General features: G+C 41.7%; 1 protein-coding gene across 1 annotated transcript in view; it reads right to left on the bottom strand.

Annotated features, from left to right (window-relative positions):
• Positions 1-16862, bottom strand: part of LOC109578109 (uncharacterized) — a 166190-nt gene that overhangs the window by 62158 nt on the left and 87170 nt on the right. The window contains exons 37-38 of the mRNA XM_070779250.1: positions 13677-13894; positions 11611-11804 (exon numbers count right to left, since the gene is read on the bottom strand). Coding sequence (XP_070635351.1) covers positions 11611-11804; positions 13677-13894 — 412 coding nt within the window. The remainder of the gene's footprint in view (positions 1-11610; positions 11805-13676; positions 13895-16862) is intronic.

Below are 16862 nucleotides of genomic sequence, written 5' to 3' on the forward strand. Positions count from 1 at the left end.
CAACCAGAGATACCATATGCTGCATCTAAGACCCAATGCAGTCAAATAAATAAGTAAAATATTTTTAAAGCTGCAGCATATCCACACAATGGAATACTACTTACCAACAAAAGGGGGAAAACCTACTGATATATACAACTTGGCTGAATATCAACCACATTATGTAGGGCAAACGATGTCATACTCAAAGTTTCCGTACCATATGATTCCATTCACATGACATCTTGGAGTAGCCCAAGCTACAGGGACAGACAACTGGGTGGCTGCCAGGGACTGGGGGTGGGGCAAAGGCTAATGACAGTGAGCAGCAGGAAGGAACTTCTGGAGGAGATGGAATTGTTCTGCATCTAGACTACGTTGGTGGGTACACCACCAGTTTATCAGAACTGAAAGGGTTCTTCCCTGTATGTAAATTGTGCCCCAAGAAAGTATACCTCGATAATTGCCTTCTTTGGAAGGCAGAAATAGAGACACAGACGTACAGAACAAGGTATGGATGCCAAGAGGGGAAATGAGAGGGTGGGATGAACTAGGAGACTGGGATTGGCATATATACACGACCATGTATAGAACAGGAAACGAATGAGAACCTCCTGTGTAGCACAGGGACCCCTTCTCAATGCTCAGTGGCCACCTAAATGGGAAAGAAATCCAAGAAAAGGGGATATATGTACAGGTATAGCTGATTCACTTTGCCGCACAGCAGCAAACAACACAACATTGTAAAGTTGTTTTTTTTTTTTTTAAATAAAGCAATATGTGTTAAGATCAGCATGCGAGTCTGTTATCAGCTGCAAATGACAAACTTCAGAAAGATGAAGGGGAGACCACCAGTGTAAATCAAAGTAAACTTGAGAACAGTACCCTGATGTAACTTTATTTGATAAGTTTTTTCAAACCTATGTCATACAGTCTTAGGTATTTTATTATGCAATTAGCTTTCTTTAAAAAAAAATCCATTTTAAAAGTCATTACTGAATTTGTTATAATATTGCTTCTGTGTTATGCTTTGCTTTTTTGGCCAGGACGCAAATGGGACCTTAGCTCTCTGACCAGGCATTGAAGCTGCACCTGCCTGCGTTGGAAGGCAAAGTCTTCACCACTAGACTGCCAGGGAAGTCCCTGCAATTTGGTTTTGCCACAATTTAACCAATTAGGAATTAGGAGGGTTGGTGTTAATATTACTCCAAGACGAGAGAATGATTCTATTTCCCCAAGGTTGGTAGAAAAGCAGAGTCTTTAGTTTCTGAAAAACTGGGCCCTGGACAGATGTTCAGCCAGGGCATGATGGTCAAGGATATTTGGGTAAAAAATCCCTTTTTGTGAAATCCTGACTTTTGGAACCTTGCAGTTTCACATAATCAAAAAATAAACACACAAAATTGATAGATTGGAAACTTGAAAATGGAATATAAACAGAAACCAGTGAACCAATTGTATTTCAAATGATTAACAGCATCACACAGGATGGGTGGGAGATTAACGCCAACTAAAGTTTAAATACCATGTTTGTATTTATTTTTTTGTGTTGAGTCGTGTCCAACTCTTTGCGGCTTCATGGACTATATACTCCACCAGGCTCCTCTGTCCGTGGAAGTTTCCAGACAAGAATACTGGAGTGGGTTGCCATTTCCTACTCCAGGAGATCTTCCTGACCCAGGGATGGAACCCATGTCTAGTACCTCTCCTGCATTGGCTGGCAGATACTTGACCACTAGAGCCACCTGAGAAGCCCCGTTTGGATTTATACCCTCAGAAGAACTCTAAACAAATACCGAATTCTAGTTATAAGGCTTTGTTTCCTCAAAGATATAGGTTAGTAATTCTGACTACTTTCTATGTATTCTGGGGCTGAACAAATAACTAAATATATTGTGGATAAGTAGAGCCAGATTTCTTGCTGTTGAAGAAAGGAATAAGAAATATGAAAGGGGGAAGAAACAGAATGAACTTTTTCATGATGGACTGGAATTAAGAGCATCAGTATGAACTAGTAATTGTAAACTTATATACCTATAGACAGAAAAGATATGTGTGTATGTATGTACACATCCATCTGTTTTCTTGGTCTGTTCATTCAGAAGGCCTAGAAAGACTGATAAACACATCTAGATCCCAGATCTTAGTTTTTAAATACTATTTTTGCACAAAAGGAGTCAGGAGTCCTTGGAGAAATGGCTTGTTCCATATCAGGGAAAGCATAACGTGAGACTGAGACATCTTTTTGGCCATAAAGGAAGAAGTGGCCAAGGTATGATAGGGATATATCAAAAAGACACAGGAGATTTATCTCCATTAATGGTGGGACGGTGGGGACACTTCAATTGAGTAACCCTCTCAAGGTAACAATTGCATGTTCTGGACAAAACATATGAAGCAATTACCTGAAGTGACTAGAGAGTGACAATGGAGGGGAGTTAACACTTGGAGGAAAGGACCAGCGATGGTTGAGCTGCATGTTTTTACTCTTCTTGGTGCCAAGAAGGATGAGCAAAACTCAGACAGAAATCCACGGTCTTACCAATTACAGAATCAGAGAACAGAGTTCAGGGTGATGACAGCAAATGGAAAGTGAAGTGAGAAATTCCAGAGAGAACCACAGGGGAGAATCCCAAATTCTATGTATGAAGTCTGTCCAAAGCTAATCCTTGAACAAGGGTGGGACAGACTTCTAAGCAGACCTGCTAAGATAAAAGAGTTGAAAATTATTTCGACTGCAGCCCACCAGAAGAAAGACAGAGTCTAGATTTTGAGACCAGCCAAGTTTACTGCATGCTAAAAAATTTTTTTAAATAATAATACTCTTCAGAGAAATAGAAAATAATCAGTCTTAACATCACTTAAAATGTCCAGAATACAATCTCAAATTACTCAGTGTACAAAGAAATAGTAAAATGTAAATCACATTTAAGAGAAAGGGCAATCAATAGTCAAGGGAGATCAACCTGAAGATGACCTTGACACTGGAATTAGCAGACAAAGATTTTAAAACAGCTCTTATAACCATGTTTGAAAATATAAGGAAAATATTCTTGTATTGAATGAAAACCAGAAATAAAAATAACCTAGTGATGATTCTAGAACTAAAAAATATTAAATCTGTGATTGAAAAAAATTATTGGACAATCTAAAATTTTTTTATTGGGGGGTGTTTGGAGAAGAAAGAGCTAGTGAACTTGAAGATAGACTGATAGATATTTAAAGCAAAGGAAAAAGGACTAAAAAGATCAACAGAGCTTCAGAGATCTGTGGAACAATGCAGAAACTTCTAAAACATGTGCCATTGGAAACCACAGATGAGGACAATGAGAACTGGTCAGAAAGAAATCTCTGAAGAAGCAAATATGAAAGTTTATCCAAATGTGTCAAGAAATATACATTTAAAAATATCTTTTAAGAATTAAGGCAAAATAGGACCTTTTCAAATAAATAAAAATTAAGGAGACTTATTGTTAGCAAGCCAGCCTTCCAAGAAATGCTACAGGTGATTCTTCATACTGAAGAGAAATCATACCAGAAACTCTTAAGTAGAATGTGAAAGAATATACAGAGGCATAGTTGAAAGAGGAATAGATAAGTTAAAACTGAGTTCTAAAAATTCTTAAAATCATCAGAAAGAAGGCAAAAGAAAATAATAACAGAGGAAGAAAAAGTATATGATAAAGTAGAAAACAAAACAGCAAAATAGTAGACATAAATCTAATCATATCAATAATCATGATAAACATAAATCAACCAAATACTATAACAAAGCAGAGACTGTCAGACTAGATATATAAAGCAAAATCCCACTGTATGTGGGCTATAAGAAATGTACCTTAAATATTAAGGAAGTAAATATGTGGGAAGAAAAAGGATGGAAATATATATATAGTACAAATGCTAAGAAAAAGCAAGAGTGGCAACATTAACATCAGACAAAATAGACTTCGAGACAAAGAACTGTGGGAGAGACAGCAGTCCATTTCCTAAGGATAGACCTGGCTGCTCACTAAGAATAATGATCACATATGCTTATACACCCAATACCAGTATGCCACGCACATACATGAAGCAAAAACCAAATGAAACAAGCTAGAGAAACCCACATAGTCGGCAAGTTTACCATCTTTCTCTGCTTGATACAATAACCAGGCAAAAAAATTCAGTAGAAGTATATATCAGAACAATACAGCCAAGCATCTTGACTTAACTAACATTTATAGAACATTACACCCAACAACACTACAGAATACAAATTCTTTTTATTGCATAAGATGTGTTCACAAGACAGATATAGATTGGCCTATAAAACAAGTCACAACGAATATTAAAGGACTGATCCTACAGAAGAAATCCTCTGGCCATAGCAAAATTAAATATTAAAAAGCTATCTAGAAAAATCTCAAATACTTGGAAATTAAGCAACAGACTTCCAATGCATGGCTGAAAGAAGCAATCATAAGGGAAATCTGAAAATATTTTAAAACAAATTATAATAAAAATTCACAACATCAAATTTTGTGGGATGCAGCTAAAGGAATATGTATGGTTTTACATGCTTATATTAGAAAAGGAAAAAGGTCTAAAAGTCAATGGGTTGAGGAGCTGCCATAAATAAATCATAAAAAGCACAGCAAAGTAAACCCAAATTAAGTGTAAGAAAGGAAATAATAGAGATAATGTCTGAAGTCAATGGAATTGAAAAGAGACAACAACAAAAAAAAACCCAGAACATTTAAAAGAATAACATTTGTTTCTTTGAACAGATTTTAAAAATTGACAAAATCCTAGTTAGACTAATAAGGAAGAGAGAGACGAAACATAATAACGACCGTCAAGAACAAAAGCGAAGGTATCATTATAGATACCTTAAAAAGATTATAATACATATAATAAACCACTACAAATATGGCTGACATCTTAGTTGAGATGGACAAATTCCTTGAAAAACAGAATTTACACAGAATGATAAGGATGAAATAGAAAATATACATAGATTTATAAATCTATTCATTTTCTAAAAAAAAAATTCCACAAAGAAAATTCCAGATGGCTTCCCTGGTAGCGTCCATCAGACAATTACAGGAGTGTTCACACCCATCTTGCACAAGCTCTTTCAGAAAACAGAAGGGAATAAAGTACTTCTCAACTTGTTTTATGAAGTCAGCATACAAAGGGAAAAGAAGCTTAACAGGGAAGAAAGTTAGCAGACGCCACTTTAACCAAGTGATCGAGACTGATGTCACCAAGAGCACAGGGACAAAGTGACACTCGGTGGCACGCTGCCAACAAGGCTTTTTTGAAAGTAGCCGTGTAAGGCAGCATCCGGCAAAGCCCACACGAGGGATGTTCCACAAACCGACTGCCCTGCACCCTTTGAAATGTTATCGTGAAAGAGAAAGAAATACAGAAGAACCGATGCAGAATAAGAGACCAAAGAAACAACACAACTAAATGTAGAGCACAATTCAGGATTTTCTTTTACTATAAGGGACATGACTGGGACATCCAGTGAAATCGCAATAAAGTCTGTAGCTAACAGCAACATATAAACGCTAATTTCCTGAGTTAAGAACTGTATTGAAGAATGTATGAGAATGTCTTTATTTTTTTGGAAATAAACACAACTATTTAGGGGTGAAGAACTATTACGTCTGAAGCTTATTAAAACACAGTTCAAGAATTTAAAAAATTTTAGGGACTTCCTTGGCAGTCTAGTGGTTAAAAACTCCATGCTTCCTTTGCAGCAGGTGTGGGTTTGATCCCTGGTTGGGGAACTAAGATCCCACATGATGTGCAATGTGGCCAAAAATAAAAAAATTTGTATGCAAATAATAATGTTCTATAGACACATATACATACAGGGAGACCAAAAAAGAGAATAAAAATGATAAAAGCAATTGTGATAAATGTCAATAATTGGTGAAGCCAGGTAAAGAGCCTCTGGGATTCTTTGTAATCACTTTTCTGTAAGACTAAAATCATGTCAAAATAAAAAGTATTCGATGTAGCCACTTTGAAAAACAGTATAATTCAAAAAGTTAAAAATTGAACTACCAAGTGATCCAGCAAATTCACTTCTGGGTATTTATCTGAAGAAAATGAAAGCATTAATTAGAACAGATATATGCACCCCTACCTTCATTGCTAAATGAAATCATTCATTTCTAAATGAAATCTAGAATATATCCTTCATTACTAAAGGAAATCAGTCCTGAATTTTCATTGGAATGACTGATGCTGAAGCTGAAACTCCAATACTTTGGCCACCTGATGCGAAGAACTGACTCCTTAGAAAAGACCCTGATGCTGGGAACTATTGAAGGCAGGAGGAGAAGGGGACAACAGAGGATGAGATGGTTGGATGGCATCACCAACTCGATGGACATAAGTTTGAGCAAGCTCTGGGAGCTGGTGATGGACAGGGAAGCCTTGCTGCAGTTCATGGGGTCACAAAGAGTTGGACACGACTGAGTGACTGAACTGAACTGAACCTTCATTGCAGCATTATTTACAATAGCCAAGACATGGAAGCAACCTAAGTGTCCATTGATAGATGAATGGATAAAGAAGATGCAGTATATACATACATAATGGAATACTACTCAATCAAAAAAGAATGAAATCTTGCCATTTTCAACAACATAAGGGTATTATGAAGGACAAATACTATATGATTTCACTTATATATAGAATCTTAAATAAATGAACAAACATAAAACAGAAAGAGTCAAAGATGCAGAGAACAGGCAGGTGGTTGCCACAGGGGAGGTGGGCCGGGGTAATAGGTAAGGGCTATTTAGAGCTACAAGTTTCCAGTTGCAAAATAAATGAGTCATGGGTATAAAATGTACAGAATGGGAAACACAGCCGATAACTATGTGATATCTTTGTATGGTAACATATCCTAACTAGACTCATCCTGGTGATCAGTTTGAAACATACAGAAGTATCCAGTCACTATATTGTGTAACAGGAACTAAGAGTGTTGCAGGTCAATTACATTTCAAAAACAAACTCATAAAAAATGAGATTATTCCATAATTGGTGCTGGGAAAATCGGACAGCTACATGTAAAAGAATGAAAGTAGAACATTCGCTAACACCATGTACAAAAATAAACTCAACGTGGATTAAAGACCTAAATATAAGACCAGAAACCATAAAACTCCTAGAGGAAAACATAGGCAGAACACTCTGGCTTAAATCGTAGCAATATTTTTTTGAGTCTGTCTCCTAAAGCAAAGGAAAATAAAAGCAAAAATAAACAAATGGACTCTAATTAAACTTGAAAGCTTTTGCACAGCAAATGAAACCATCACCAAAACAAAAAGACAACCTACTGAATGGGAGATAATGTTTGTAAATGATACGACCAATAAAAGGTTAATATCCAAAGTACATAAACAGCTCACATAATTCAACATCAAGAAAAGGCCACACAATCTGAGTAAAAAATGGAGAGATGACCTGAGTAGACATTTTTCCAAAGAGGACATGCAGGTTGGCCAATAGGCACATGAAAAGATGCTCAACATCATTAACCATCAGAATAATACAAATTAAAACCATAATGGATATCATCTCACATCTGGCAGAATGGCTATCATCAAAATAATAATAATAATAAATGTTGGCAAGCATGTGGAGAAAAAGGAACCCTTGTGTACTGCTGATGGAAATGTAAATTGGTGCAGCCGTTATGGAAATCAGTATGAAGGTTTCTCAAAAATTAAAAATAGAACAACCATATGAACCAGCAGTTCCACTCCTGGGTATATATCCAAAAAGAAAATATTAATTCAAAAAGATATATGTATCCCAATGCTCATAGCAGTGTTATTTACAATGGCCAAGATATGAAAGCAATTCATCCATCAACAGACAAATGCATTAAGAAGACATAATACACACACACACACACACACGAATACTACTCAGCCATAAAAAGGAATGAAATTTTGCCATTTCCTACAATATAGATGGACTTGGAGGGTATTATGCTAAGTGAAATAAGTCAGCCAGAAAAAGACAAACACTGTATATCACCTATATGTGGAATCTAAAAAATAAAACAAACTAGTGAATTTAATAGAAAAGAAAAACAGACTTATGGATATACAGAACAAACCGGTGGTCACCAAGGGGGAGAGGGAAGTGGGATGGAGGATTAAGAGGTAAAAACCATTATGTACAAAGTAAAAAAGCTACAGGGATATACCATGTATCATGGGGAATATAGTCAATATTTTATAATAACTTCTAATGGAGCATAACCCTTAAATTGTGAGTCACTATGTTGTTCAACATGTAACTTATATGCTGCTGCTGCTGCTGCTGCTAAGTCGCTTCAGTCGTGTCCGACTCCGTGCGACCCCATAGACGGCAGCCCACCAGGCTTCTCCGTCCCTGGGATTCTCCAGGCAAGAACACTGGAGTGGGTTGCCATTTCTTTCTCCAATGCATGAAAGTGAAAAGTCAAAGTGAAGTCGCTCAGTTGTGTCCGACTCTTAGCGATCCCATGGACTGCAGCCTACCAGGTTCCTCCATCCATGGGATTTTCCGGGCAACAGTACTGGAGTGGGGTGCCATTGCCTTCTCCCTGTAACTTATATAATATACATCAACTATGCTATGCTATGCTAAGTCACTTCAGTCGTGTCCGACTCTGTGCGACCCCATAGACGGCAGCCCACCAGGCTCCCCCATCCCTAGGATTTTCCAGGCAAGAGTACTGGAGTGGGTTGCCATTTCCTTCTCCAATGCATGAAAGTGAAAAGTGAAAGTGAAGTCGCTCAGTCGTGTCCAACTCTTAGCGACCCCATGGATTGCAGCCTAGCAGGCTCCTCCGTCCATGTGATTTTCCAAGCAAGAGTACTGGGGTGGGATGCAATTGCCTTCTCCGACATCAACTATGCTTCAATTTAAAAAAGGTCACATTTATGATTATCAGAGGTGGGGGATGGGGTATTGGATGAAGGCAATCAAAATGTACATGCTTCTTGGAGGGAATATAAATTGGTGCAGCCACTGTGCAGTTTTGAGCCAGGATGGAGGTTCTTCAAAAAACTAAAAACAGAATTACCATATGCTCCAGCAATCCCACTCCTGGGCATATATCCGGACAAACCTATAATTCAAAAAGACACACGCACCCCTAAGCTCACAGCAGCACTGTTCACAAGAGCCAAGACGTGGGAACAGCCTACATGTCCACTGACAGATGGATGGAGAAAGAAGACGTGGTGCACATACAACGGAATACTACTCAGCCACGAAAAGAACAAAATAACGTCATCTGCAGCAACACGGATGCAACCAGAGACTACCATGCTAAATGAAGTCAGTCAGAAAGAGAGAGACAAATACCAAATGATACCACTTATGTGTTGTATCTAAAATATGACACATGTGAACCTATCCATGAAACAGACATGACTTAGCAACTGAACAACAGCCACGGCAAAACAGAAAGAGAATCACAGTCACAGAGTGAAGAACGGATCTGTGGTTGTCAGGGGAGGGGGCTGGAAGAGGGATGGAGTGGGACCTTGGGGTTAGCAGAGATGAGTTTTTATATAAAGGACGGATAAACAACAAGCTCCTACTGATATATCACATAACATCATGATGATTATAACATCATATTAGGATGATTATAACATATTATGATGATTATATGAATAGTGATTACAATATATCACTGTTATATATTCACTATCCTATGATAAGCCATAAAGGGAAAGGACATAAGAAAAAGAACGTATATATAACTGAATCACTTTGCTGTACAGCAGTAATTAACAACATTGTGAATCAACTATAAAACATTTTTTAAAAGGTTTGAACTTCCAGTTATAAGATAAAGAGGTACTAGGAATGTAATATGCATGCTCAGTCACTGAGTCCTGTCTGACTCTTTGAGACCCCATGGACTGCAGCCTGCCAGGCTCACTGTCCATGGGATTTCCCAGGCAAGAATACTGGAGTGGGTTGCCATTTCCTCCCACAGAAGAATGTAATATACAATATGATAAATATAATTAACATTGCTCTATGTCATATATGAAAATTAAGAGTATAAAATCCTAAGAGTTCTCACCATAAGAAATTTTCTTTTTCTTTAATTTCGTGTCTAAATGAGATGACAGATGTTCAGTAAACCTACTGTGATTATCAGTTCCTAATGTATGTAAGTCAAATCACAATGCTGTACACAAACTAATATCGTGCTACATGACAATTATATTTCAATAAAACTGGAAGAAAAACAAATTGTTAGAGGGACTTCCCTGGTGGTCCAGGGTTAAGAAACTGCTTTCCAGAGCAGGGGATGTGGGTTTGACCCCTGGTTGGTGAACTATTCATTGGAAGGACTGATGCTGAAGCTGAAGCTCCAATACTTTGGCCACATGATTTGATGAGTCAACTCATTGGAAAATACCCTGATGCTGGGAAAGATTGAAGGCAGGAGGAAAAGGGGGCGACAGAGGACGAGATGGTTGGATGGCATCACCAACTCAATGGAAATGAGTTTGAGCAAGCTCCAGGCGTTGGTGATGGACAGAGAAGCCTGGCTGCAGTCCATGGGATCACAAAGAGTTGGACACGACTGAGTGACTGAACTGAACGGGTGAACTAAGATCCCACATGCTGAGGGGCAACTAAGCCCATGTCCCACAACTAGAAAGCCCATATGGCATAAATGAAGGGCCCACATGCCACAACGAAGACCTAGCACAGCCAAAAGATAAAACAAGTGTTAGAAGGGAACACTGCACTCAGCCCTGCTTCCTGGATATTTCCAATATCATTAGTGTGTTAAGGCTCTGACAAGTCCTGTACAAGGTAGCCTGTTTAGTTTGGTTTTCAATTTTAAAAACGTGTTGCATAATAAAAAAAAAGTAAGATGTACAAAGAAATCATGGAATATTCATACGATGGACTACAATGGAGAAATGACATTTGCTACTTGTGACAATATGGATTAATCTCAAAACACAACAAAACCAGTTTGTACTCCAACCTCCAAAAAGAAAATTACTCAGTCCCACGTGTCTCATTCAGTCACTCCCTCTGTTTAGTATTTAGACAGCAGAAGATTCATTTTGAAAGTGTTACTCTGAAAGTGTTAGTCTGAAAGTGTTACTCGCTCAGGCGTGTCCAACTCTTTGGTGACTCCATGGACTACCATCTGCTAGCAGCCCTGTCTGTGGAGTTCTCCAGGCAAGAATACTGGAGTGGGTTGCCATTCTCTTCTCCGGTGGATCTTTCCAACGCAGGGATCGAACTCCAGTCTCCTGCATTGCAGGCAAATTCTTTACCCTCTGAGCCACCAGGGAAGCCCGAAGAATACTGGAGTGGGTTGTCATTTCCTCCTCCAGGGGATCTTCCTGACCCAGGGTTCGAACCCATGTTTCTGGAGTCTCCTGCACTGGCAGGCAGATTCTGTACCAGCTGAGCCCCTAGCGAAGCCCAAGGTACTAACTGCTGACCAAAGAGCATCACGAGTGTGTGTGATGCTGGAACAGAGCATCTGTGGACTTGAGTATGTGTAGGATTTCATCTACATGGAGGATCCACAGAGGGTGCTCGCCCACAATCCCACAGTGCTCCCCAGGCTCTCACCCTCTCTGAGCACCTCCTTCTGCTTCAGCACCCCCACAAGGGTCAGAAGACGGGGCAGGGCTGTCCAGGCGGCCACTGTGTGCTGGGCTTGGGTCCGCAGGGTCAGGACCCGGCCTCCTCTCCGAGCCTCGGAGGCCTTGAGGAAGAGCTGCACTGTGCTCTGGTCCAGCAGGGCTTTGGAAAACAGCCAGATCCTAGGAAGGAAAGTGATGGGGCGTGGAAAACATCAGCAGCTATCTCTGCAGCAAATGGTGTTTTTCCCCTTCAAGTAAGCCAGTCTGGCCGTACGAATTTCTGAACCCCACGTTCAGACCCATCATGGGATCGCCTTCCTGGGCCCTCAGCTCGCAGGGATGCAGTGTAACAGAGGGCTCAGATCACGGGCTTTGAGGTCAGTCAAATGGGAGGCTGAATCCCAGGACTGCTGCCCACTCACTGTGGGGCTCTGCACAAGGACACGACTCCCTGAACCTCAGTTTCTTCTTCTGTAAAGAGGAGGAAAGCATCGAACTACTGATGCTGAACTGACATTGCTAATGAGTTATCAGTCTATGTTATTACGGCGGGGGACAAGGGACAAAACAGTCCCAGGAAGCCTGCTCTTAAAATTCCTGGAGAATCGGGGCAGGTGACATGGTGCCAATCACCCACGTGTTTTTTTTGTTGTTGTTTGGGTTTTTTCTTTTCTTGACTCAAGTCACGTAAGGCTTCCCAGGTGGCGCTAGTGGTAAAGAACCCAGCTGCCAATGCAGGAACTACAGGAGACATGAATTTGATGTCTCAATAGGGAAGATCCCCTGGAGGAGGGCGTGGCAACACACTCCAGTATTCTTGCCTGGAGAATCCCATGGACAGTGGAGCCTGGCAGGCTATAATCCATGGGGTCGCAAAGAGTCGGACATGACTAAAGTGACCTAGCACACACGAAGCATGTAAGAACTTACTTTCCTGACTAGGGATCGAACCCATGCCCCCTACATTGGAAGTGCAGTCTCAACCACTGGACGACCAGGGAAGTCCCACATGGTAAGCTCTATATATGACATCATGGTAGTTGCTTTCCATGGGAATACCAAGACCAGGGACAAGATCAGCCATGCTTTGCTTGGTGCACACTCACACAGGTGTGAGTGTGTGTGTGTGTGTGTTTCCCTAAGGAAAGGCACTATTTACAAATAATGCCATTGTTTGGTTTCTTACTTTGCCCTGGCTGTTAGGAAGCTCAGAGTCAAATCATCAGCTCCACTCTAGAAAAAGGCACGCATTTCGCTTACTGATGCCACATTGATCATCTTCCCATTTTTCCTTCCCTTCACCCGAACTTCCTCATGTATTTTTTTTTTTTTTTTGAAACCCAGAATAAGAATTGGCAAGCTGTGGGCCAAAACCAGCCCACCTGTATAGTAAATAAAGTTTTATCAGAACTTGGCCACTTGCGTTGATTTACATGTTGTCTACGATGCTTTTGTACTACAATCGCAGAATACCTGCCACAGAGAGCGTGTGGCCCGCAGATCCAAAAATATTTACCATCCTGTCCTTTCCTGAAAGTTGGCTAGTTCTTGACCTAGAACAATGTACATTTTCATAATCTACCTCAAACCCTTTGAAGTTTGGGAATAAAGCTTCCCAGGTGGCTAGGCAGTAAAGAACCTGCCTGCCAATGCAGGAGACACGGGTTCAATCTCTAGTCCAGGAAGATCCCCAAGAGGACGAAATGGCAACCCATTCCAATATTCCTGCCTGGGAAATCCCACGGACAGAGGATCCTGGCAGGCTATAGTTCACTGGGTCATAAAAGAATCAGACATAACTTAGCAACTTAACAACAACTGTGAATGCTGTTATAACTAAAAAAGAAAGGAAAATAGATCAAAGTGGAAAATTGAATGTTTCCTCCCTTCTACCTCCTCAAGCCTTAAACTCAAGAATGGCACGGATGGTCCCACCCCATTCAGCGATGGTCCCAGAGGGCACTTCTGGGTGATGATTTCCCATCTCCCAGGACTTCAGCCCTTCAACCTCAGAGGCCCCCTCCCTCCTTGAAGCCACCTGGGGATGCTCACCTGGCTGGGGCGACCTTGCTGGAGAGCTGCAGCTGAACAGCCCTGGGGGCTCTGAGGACCTCCTGGTGTAGGAGGACACTCATACCCCAGCCCCGGGTGTTCCTCCGGCTGTCCTGTCTTGCACTGGCCTCCAGCAGAACCAGCTCCTCGCCAGACACGTGCACAGACAGGGAGCCGTTGACGCTGCGCTCTCTGTAGCGCGCGGCAGCCGCCTGCACCTGCGGGGAAAGAGGACAGCGTTCAGAAGCAGCGGTGTTGGGGGTTCTTCCCTCATGCTCCAGTAGTTAAGAATCCACCTTGCAATGCAGGGGACAAACTAAGATCCCACATGCCACAGAGCAACTTAGCGTGCGAGCCACAACTATTGAGCCCTTGCGGCTCAAGTAGAGGATCCGCATGTTGCAAAGAAAGATCTCCCATGACACGAGGAAGATACCACATGCCACAACTAAGACCCAACAGAGCCATGTAATAAATAAATACACACTTTTATAAAACAGTAGAAGTGAAAGCGTTAGCCACTCGGTCATGTCCGACTCTTTGCGACCCTATAGACTGTAGTCTGCCAAGTAACTCTGTCCATGGGATTCTCCAGGCAAGACTACTGGAGTGGGAAGCTATTCCCTTCTCCAGAAGATCTTCTCAACCTAGGGATCAAACCTGGCTCTGCCTGCATTACAGGCAGATGCTTTACCATCTGAGCCACCAGAGGAACCCCTCTTTTTTATTTTCATAAAAGATACTATTAAAAAAAAAAGGCAGAGGAAGGACAGGAAGGGTCTGTGGGAGCTGGGTATGCAGGAGGGCCTCTTCTTCCAGGAAGTCTTCCCGAGTCACACCAGCACTGAGCATCACCAAACACAGTGGACAGCAAATACTCAGGAAGAGAAATAAGACAGAGGGAAGATCAGGTGGAAGCCTTCCCTGACCCCAGCTCCTTGCACAGGAACAGGATCACCTTGTCCTTCCCACTACCTAGGAGGTGGGATTTTTGTCTTACAAATGGAGAAACTGAGGCTCAGAGACTCACATATTCAACCTGGGCCTGCCTGGCTCTAAAACTCATGCTTGTGCCTGAAATAGGGCTGCTGTGGGGAGCAGAAGACCCTGGGCAATTCAGTTACAGAAAAGGATGCTCACAGTGCCCCTTGGGGCCCAGAGAACCGCTAGAAGCTCTGGAGGTCAAAGGGGAGAATGTCTGGTGCATAAGGAGGGGCCACACTTGGGGTGAGTTCCTTGGTGGCTCAGAGGGTAAAGCATCTGCCTGCAAGGCAGGAGACCTGTATTCGATTTCTAGGTTGGGAAGATCCCCTGGAGAAGGCAATCGCAACCCACTCCAGTATTCTTGCCTGGAAAATCCCATGGACAGAGGAGCCTGGTGCAGGCTACAGTCCATGGGGTCACAGAGAGTCGAACATGACTGAACGACTTCACTTTTGCACCTGGGGTGAGGTTGGAGCAAAGGCCTGACCAGGCCCCCAGAGTGATGTGGGGAGGAGTAGGGTGCGAGCAGCGAGGCCCACTCTTCCACCAACTCTGTAGGATCTGAAGCCCACATCCTGATCTGGGCTTCGGTTCCCCCACTACAGGGTAGAAACTGGCCTGGCCCAGTCTGCACATTACAGTCGCATGGGGAGCTTTTACAAGTATGCCTGGCCTCTCGCTACTTGAATTGATAGACAGCAGTGTATCCCATACAATGCAACAGTATTCGGTGATAAAAGGAAATGAGCTATTAAGCCATGAAAAGACACAAAGGAATTGTAACAGCACATTCTAAATGAAACAAACCAATCTTTCACTTCAAGGTTACAAACTGAATGATTCCAACTGTATGATGTTCCAGGGGAAAAGGTAAAACTAAAAATACAGAAAATGATAACTGGTGGCCAGAGGGTAAGAGAGGGGGAAGGAGGAACAGAGGGCTCGCCGAGGATCTTTAGGGCAGTGAAACTACTGTAAGCTGATTTATGACATTACGCACTTGGCAAAGCGCACAGAATGAATGGCACAAGGAGAGAACCTTAAAGTAAATGATGCACTTTAGTTCATAATGAATTAATATTGGTCCCTCCATTTTAACAAAGGTACCATACTAAGGCAAGATGTTTGGCTTATTTTTTAAACATTCTCCTTTTATCTGTTTATTTTTCTATTTTGGCCAAGCCATGCAGCATGCAGGATCTCAGACCCCAGCCAGGGATCGAACCGGCACCCCACAGCAGTGGAAGCACCGTCCACCACTGGGCCACCAGGGAAGTCCCACAAGATGTCGATAAGTGGGAAAACCGTGTGGAGAACAGGGGTCTGTGAGAGCTCTCCGTACTTTCTGCCCAATTTTCCTGTAAACCTAAAACTGCTGTAAAAACTGAGATTTATTAATTTTTTAAAAGAGTGCCTGGGATGCCCTAACCAATCAACTCAGCATCTCCAGGCTGCAGTCCAGGTATGTTCTGTTAATAAAACTGCCCCCACCGGCTTCTAACGTGCAGCTGAGGCTGGGAACTTCCAGGGTACACCGTGTCTTCTCTGATTGACTCTGTGGGCCCGAGAGGTCTTGTGGAGCATGCATTCTCAACAGGGGCAATATCGCTTTAAATGCATAATTGGTTCTTGTGAGAGGGCTTTGGTTAAAAAAAATAACTTCTTATACAAGGCCCAGATATGCATCCACACATAACAGAAATACAGGACATGTGTGGACTTAAATTTTCATAGAGGGGACAATTAGGGGAAAAGTGCCCAACAAGCCTCCTTGGTCAGGGATGCAGTAATGAAAATTAGGTTGAGAAACATCAGTGAAAAGATACCTGATGTTTTGGGGGAGATGGGTTTGAGAAGGCTGGGTTCCTGTCGCCCAGGCCCAGCCCTCATTCAAACACAGAGATAATGTGAGCAAAGGCTCCTGCTGTTTTAAAAAGTAATAATATACTCAATACTCTTAATGGCCTATGTGGGAAGAGAACATTAAAAAAGAGTGGAGATATATATACATATATGAAGTGAAAGTCGCTCATTTGTGTCCAGCTCTTTGCGACTCCATGGACTATACAGTCCATGGAATTCTCCAGGCCACAATACTGGACTGGGTAGCTGTTCCCTTCTCCAGGGGATCTTCCCAACCTATATAACTAAATATATAGTATTTAGTATAACTAAATCACTTCGCTGTACATCTGAAACTAA

The sequence above is a fragment of the Bos indicus genome, chromosome 25 (assembly GCF_029378745.1).
Source record: "Bos indicus isolate NIAB-ARS_2022 breed Sahiwal x Tharparkar chromosome 25, NIAB-ARS_B.indTharparkar_mat_pri_1.0, whole genome shotgun sequence".
NCBI classification, from domain to species: Eukaryota; Metazoa; Chordata; class Mammalia; order Artiodactyla; family Bovidae; genus Bos; species Bos indicus.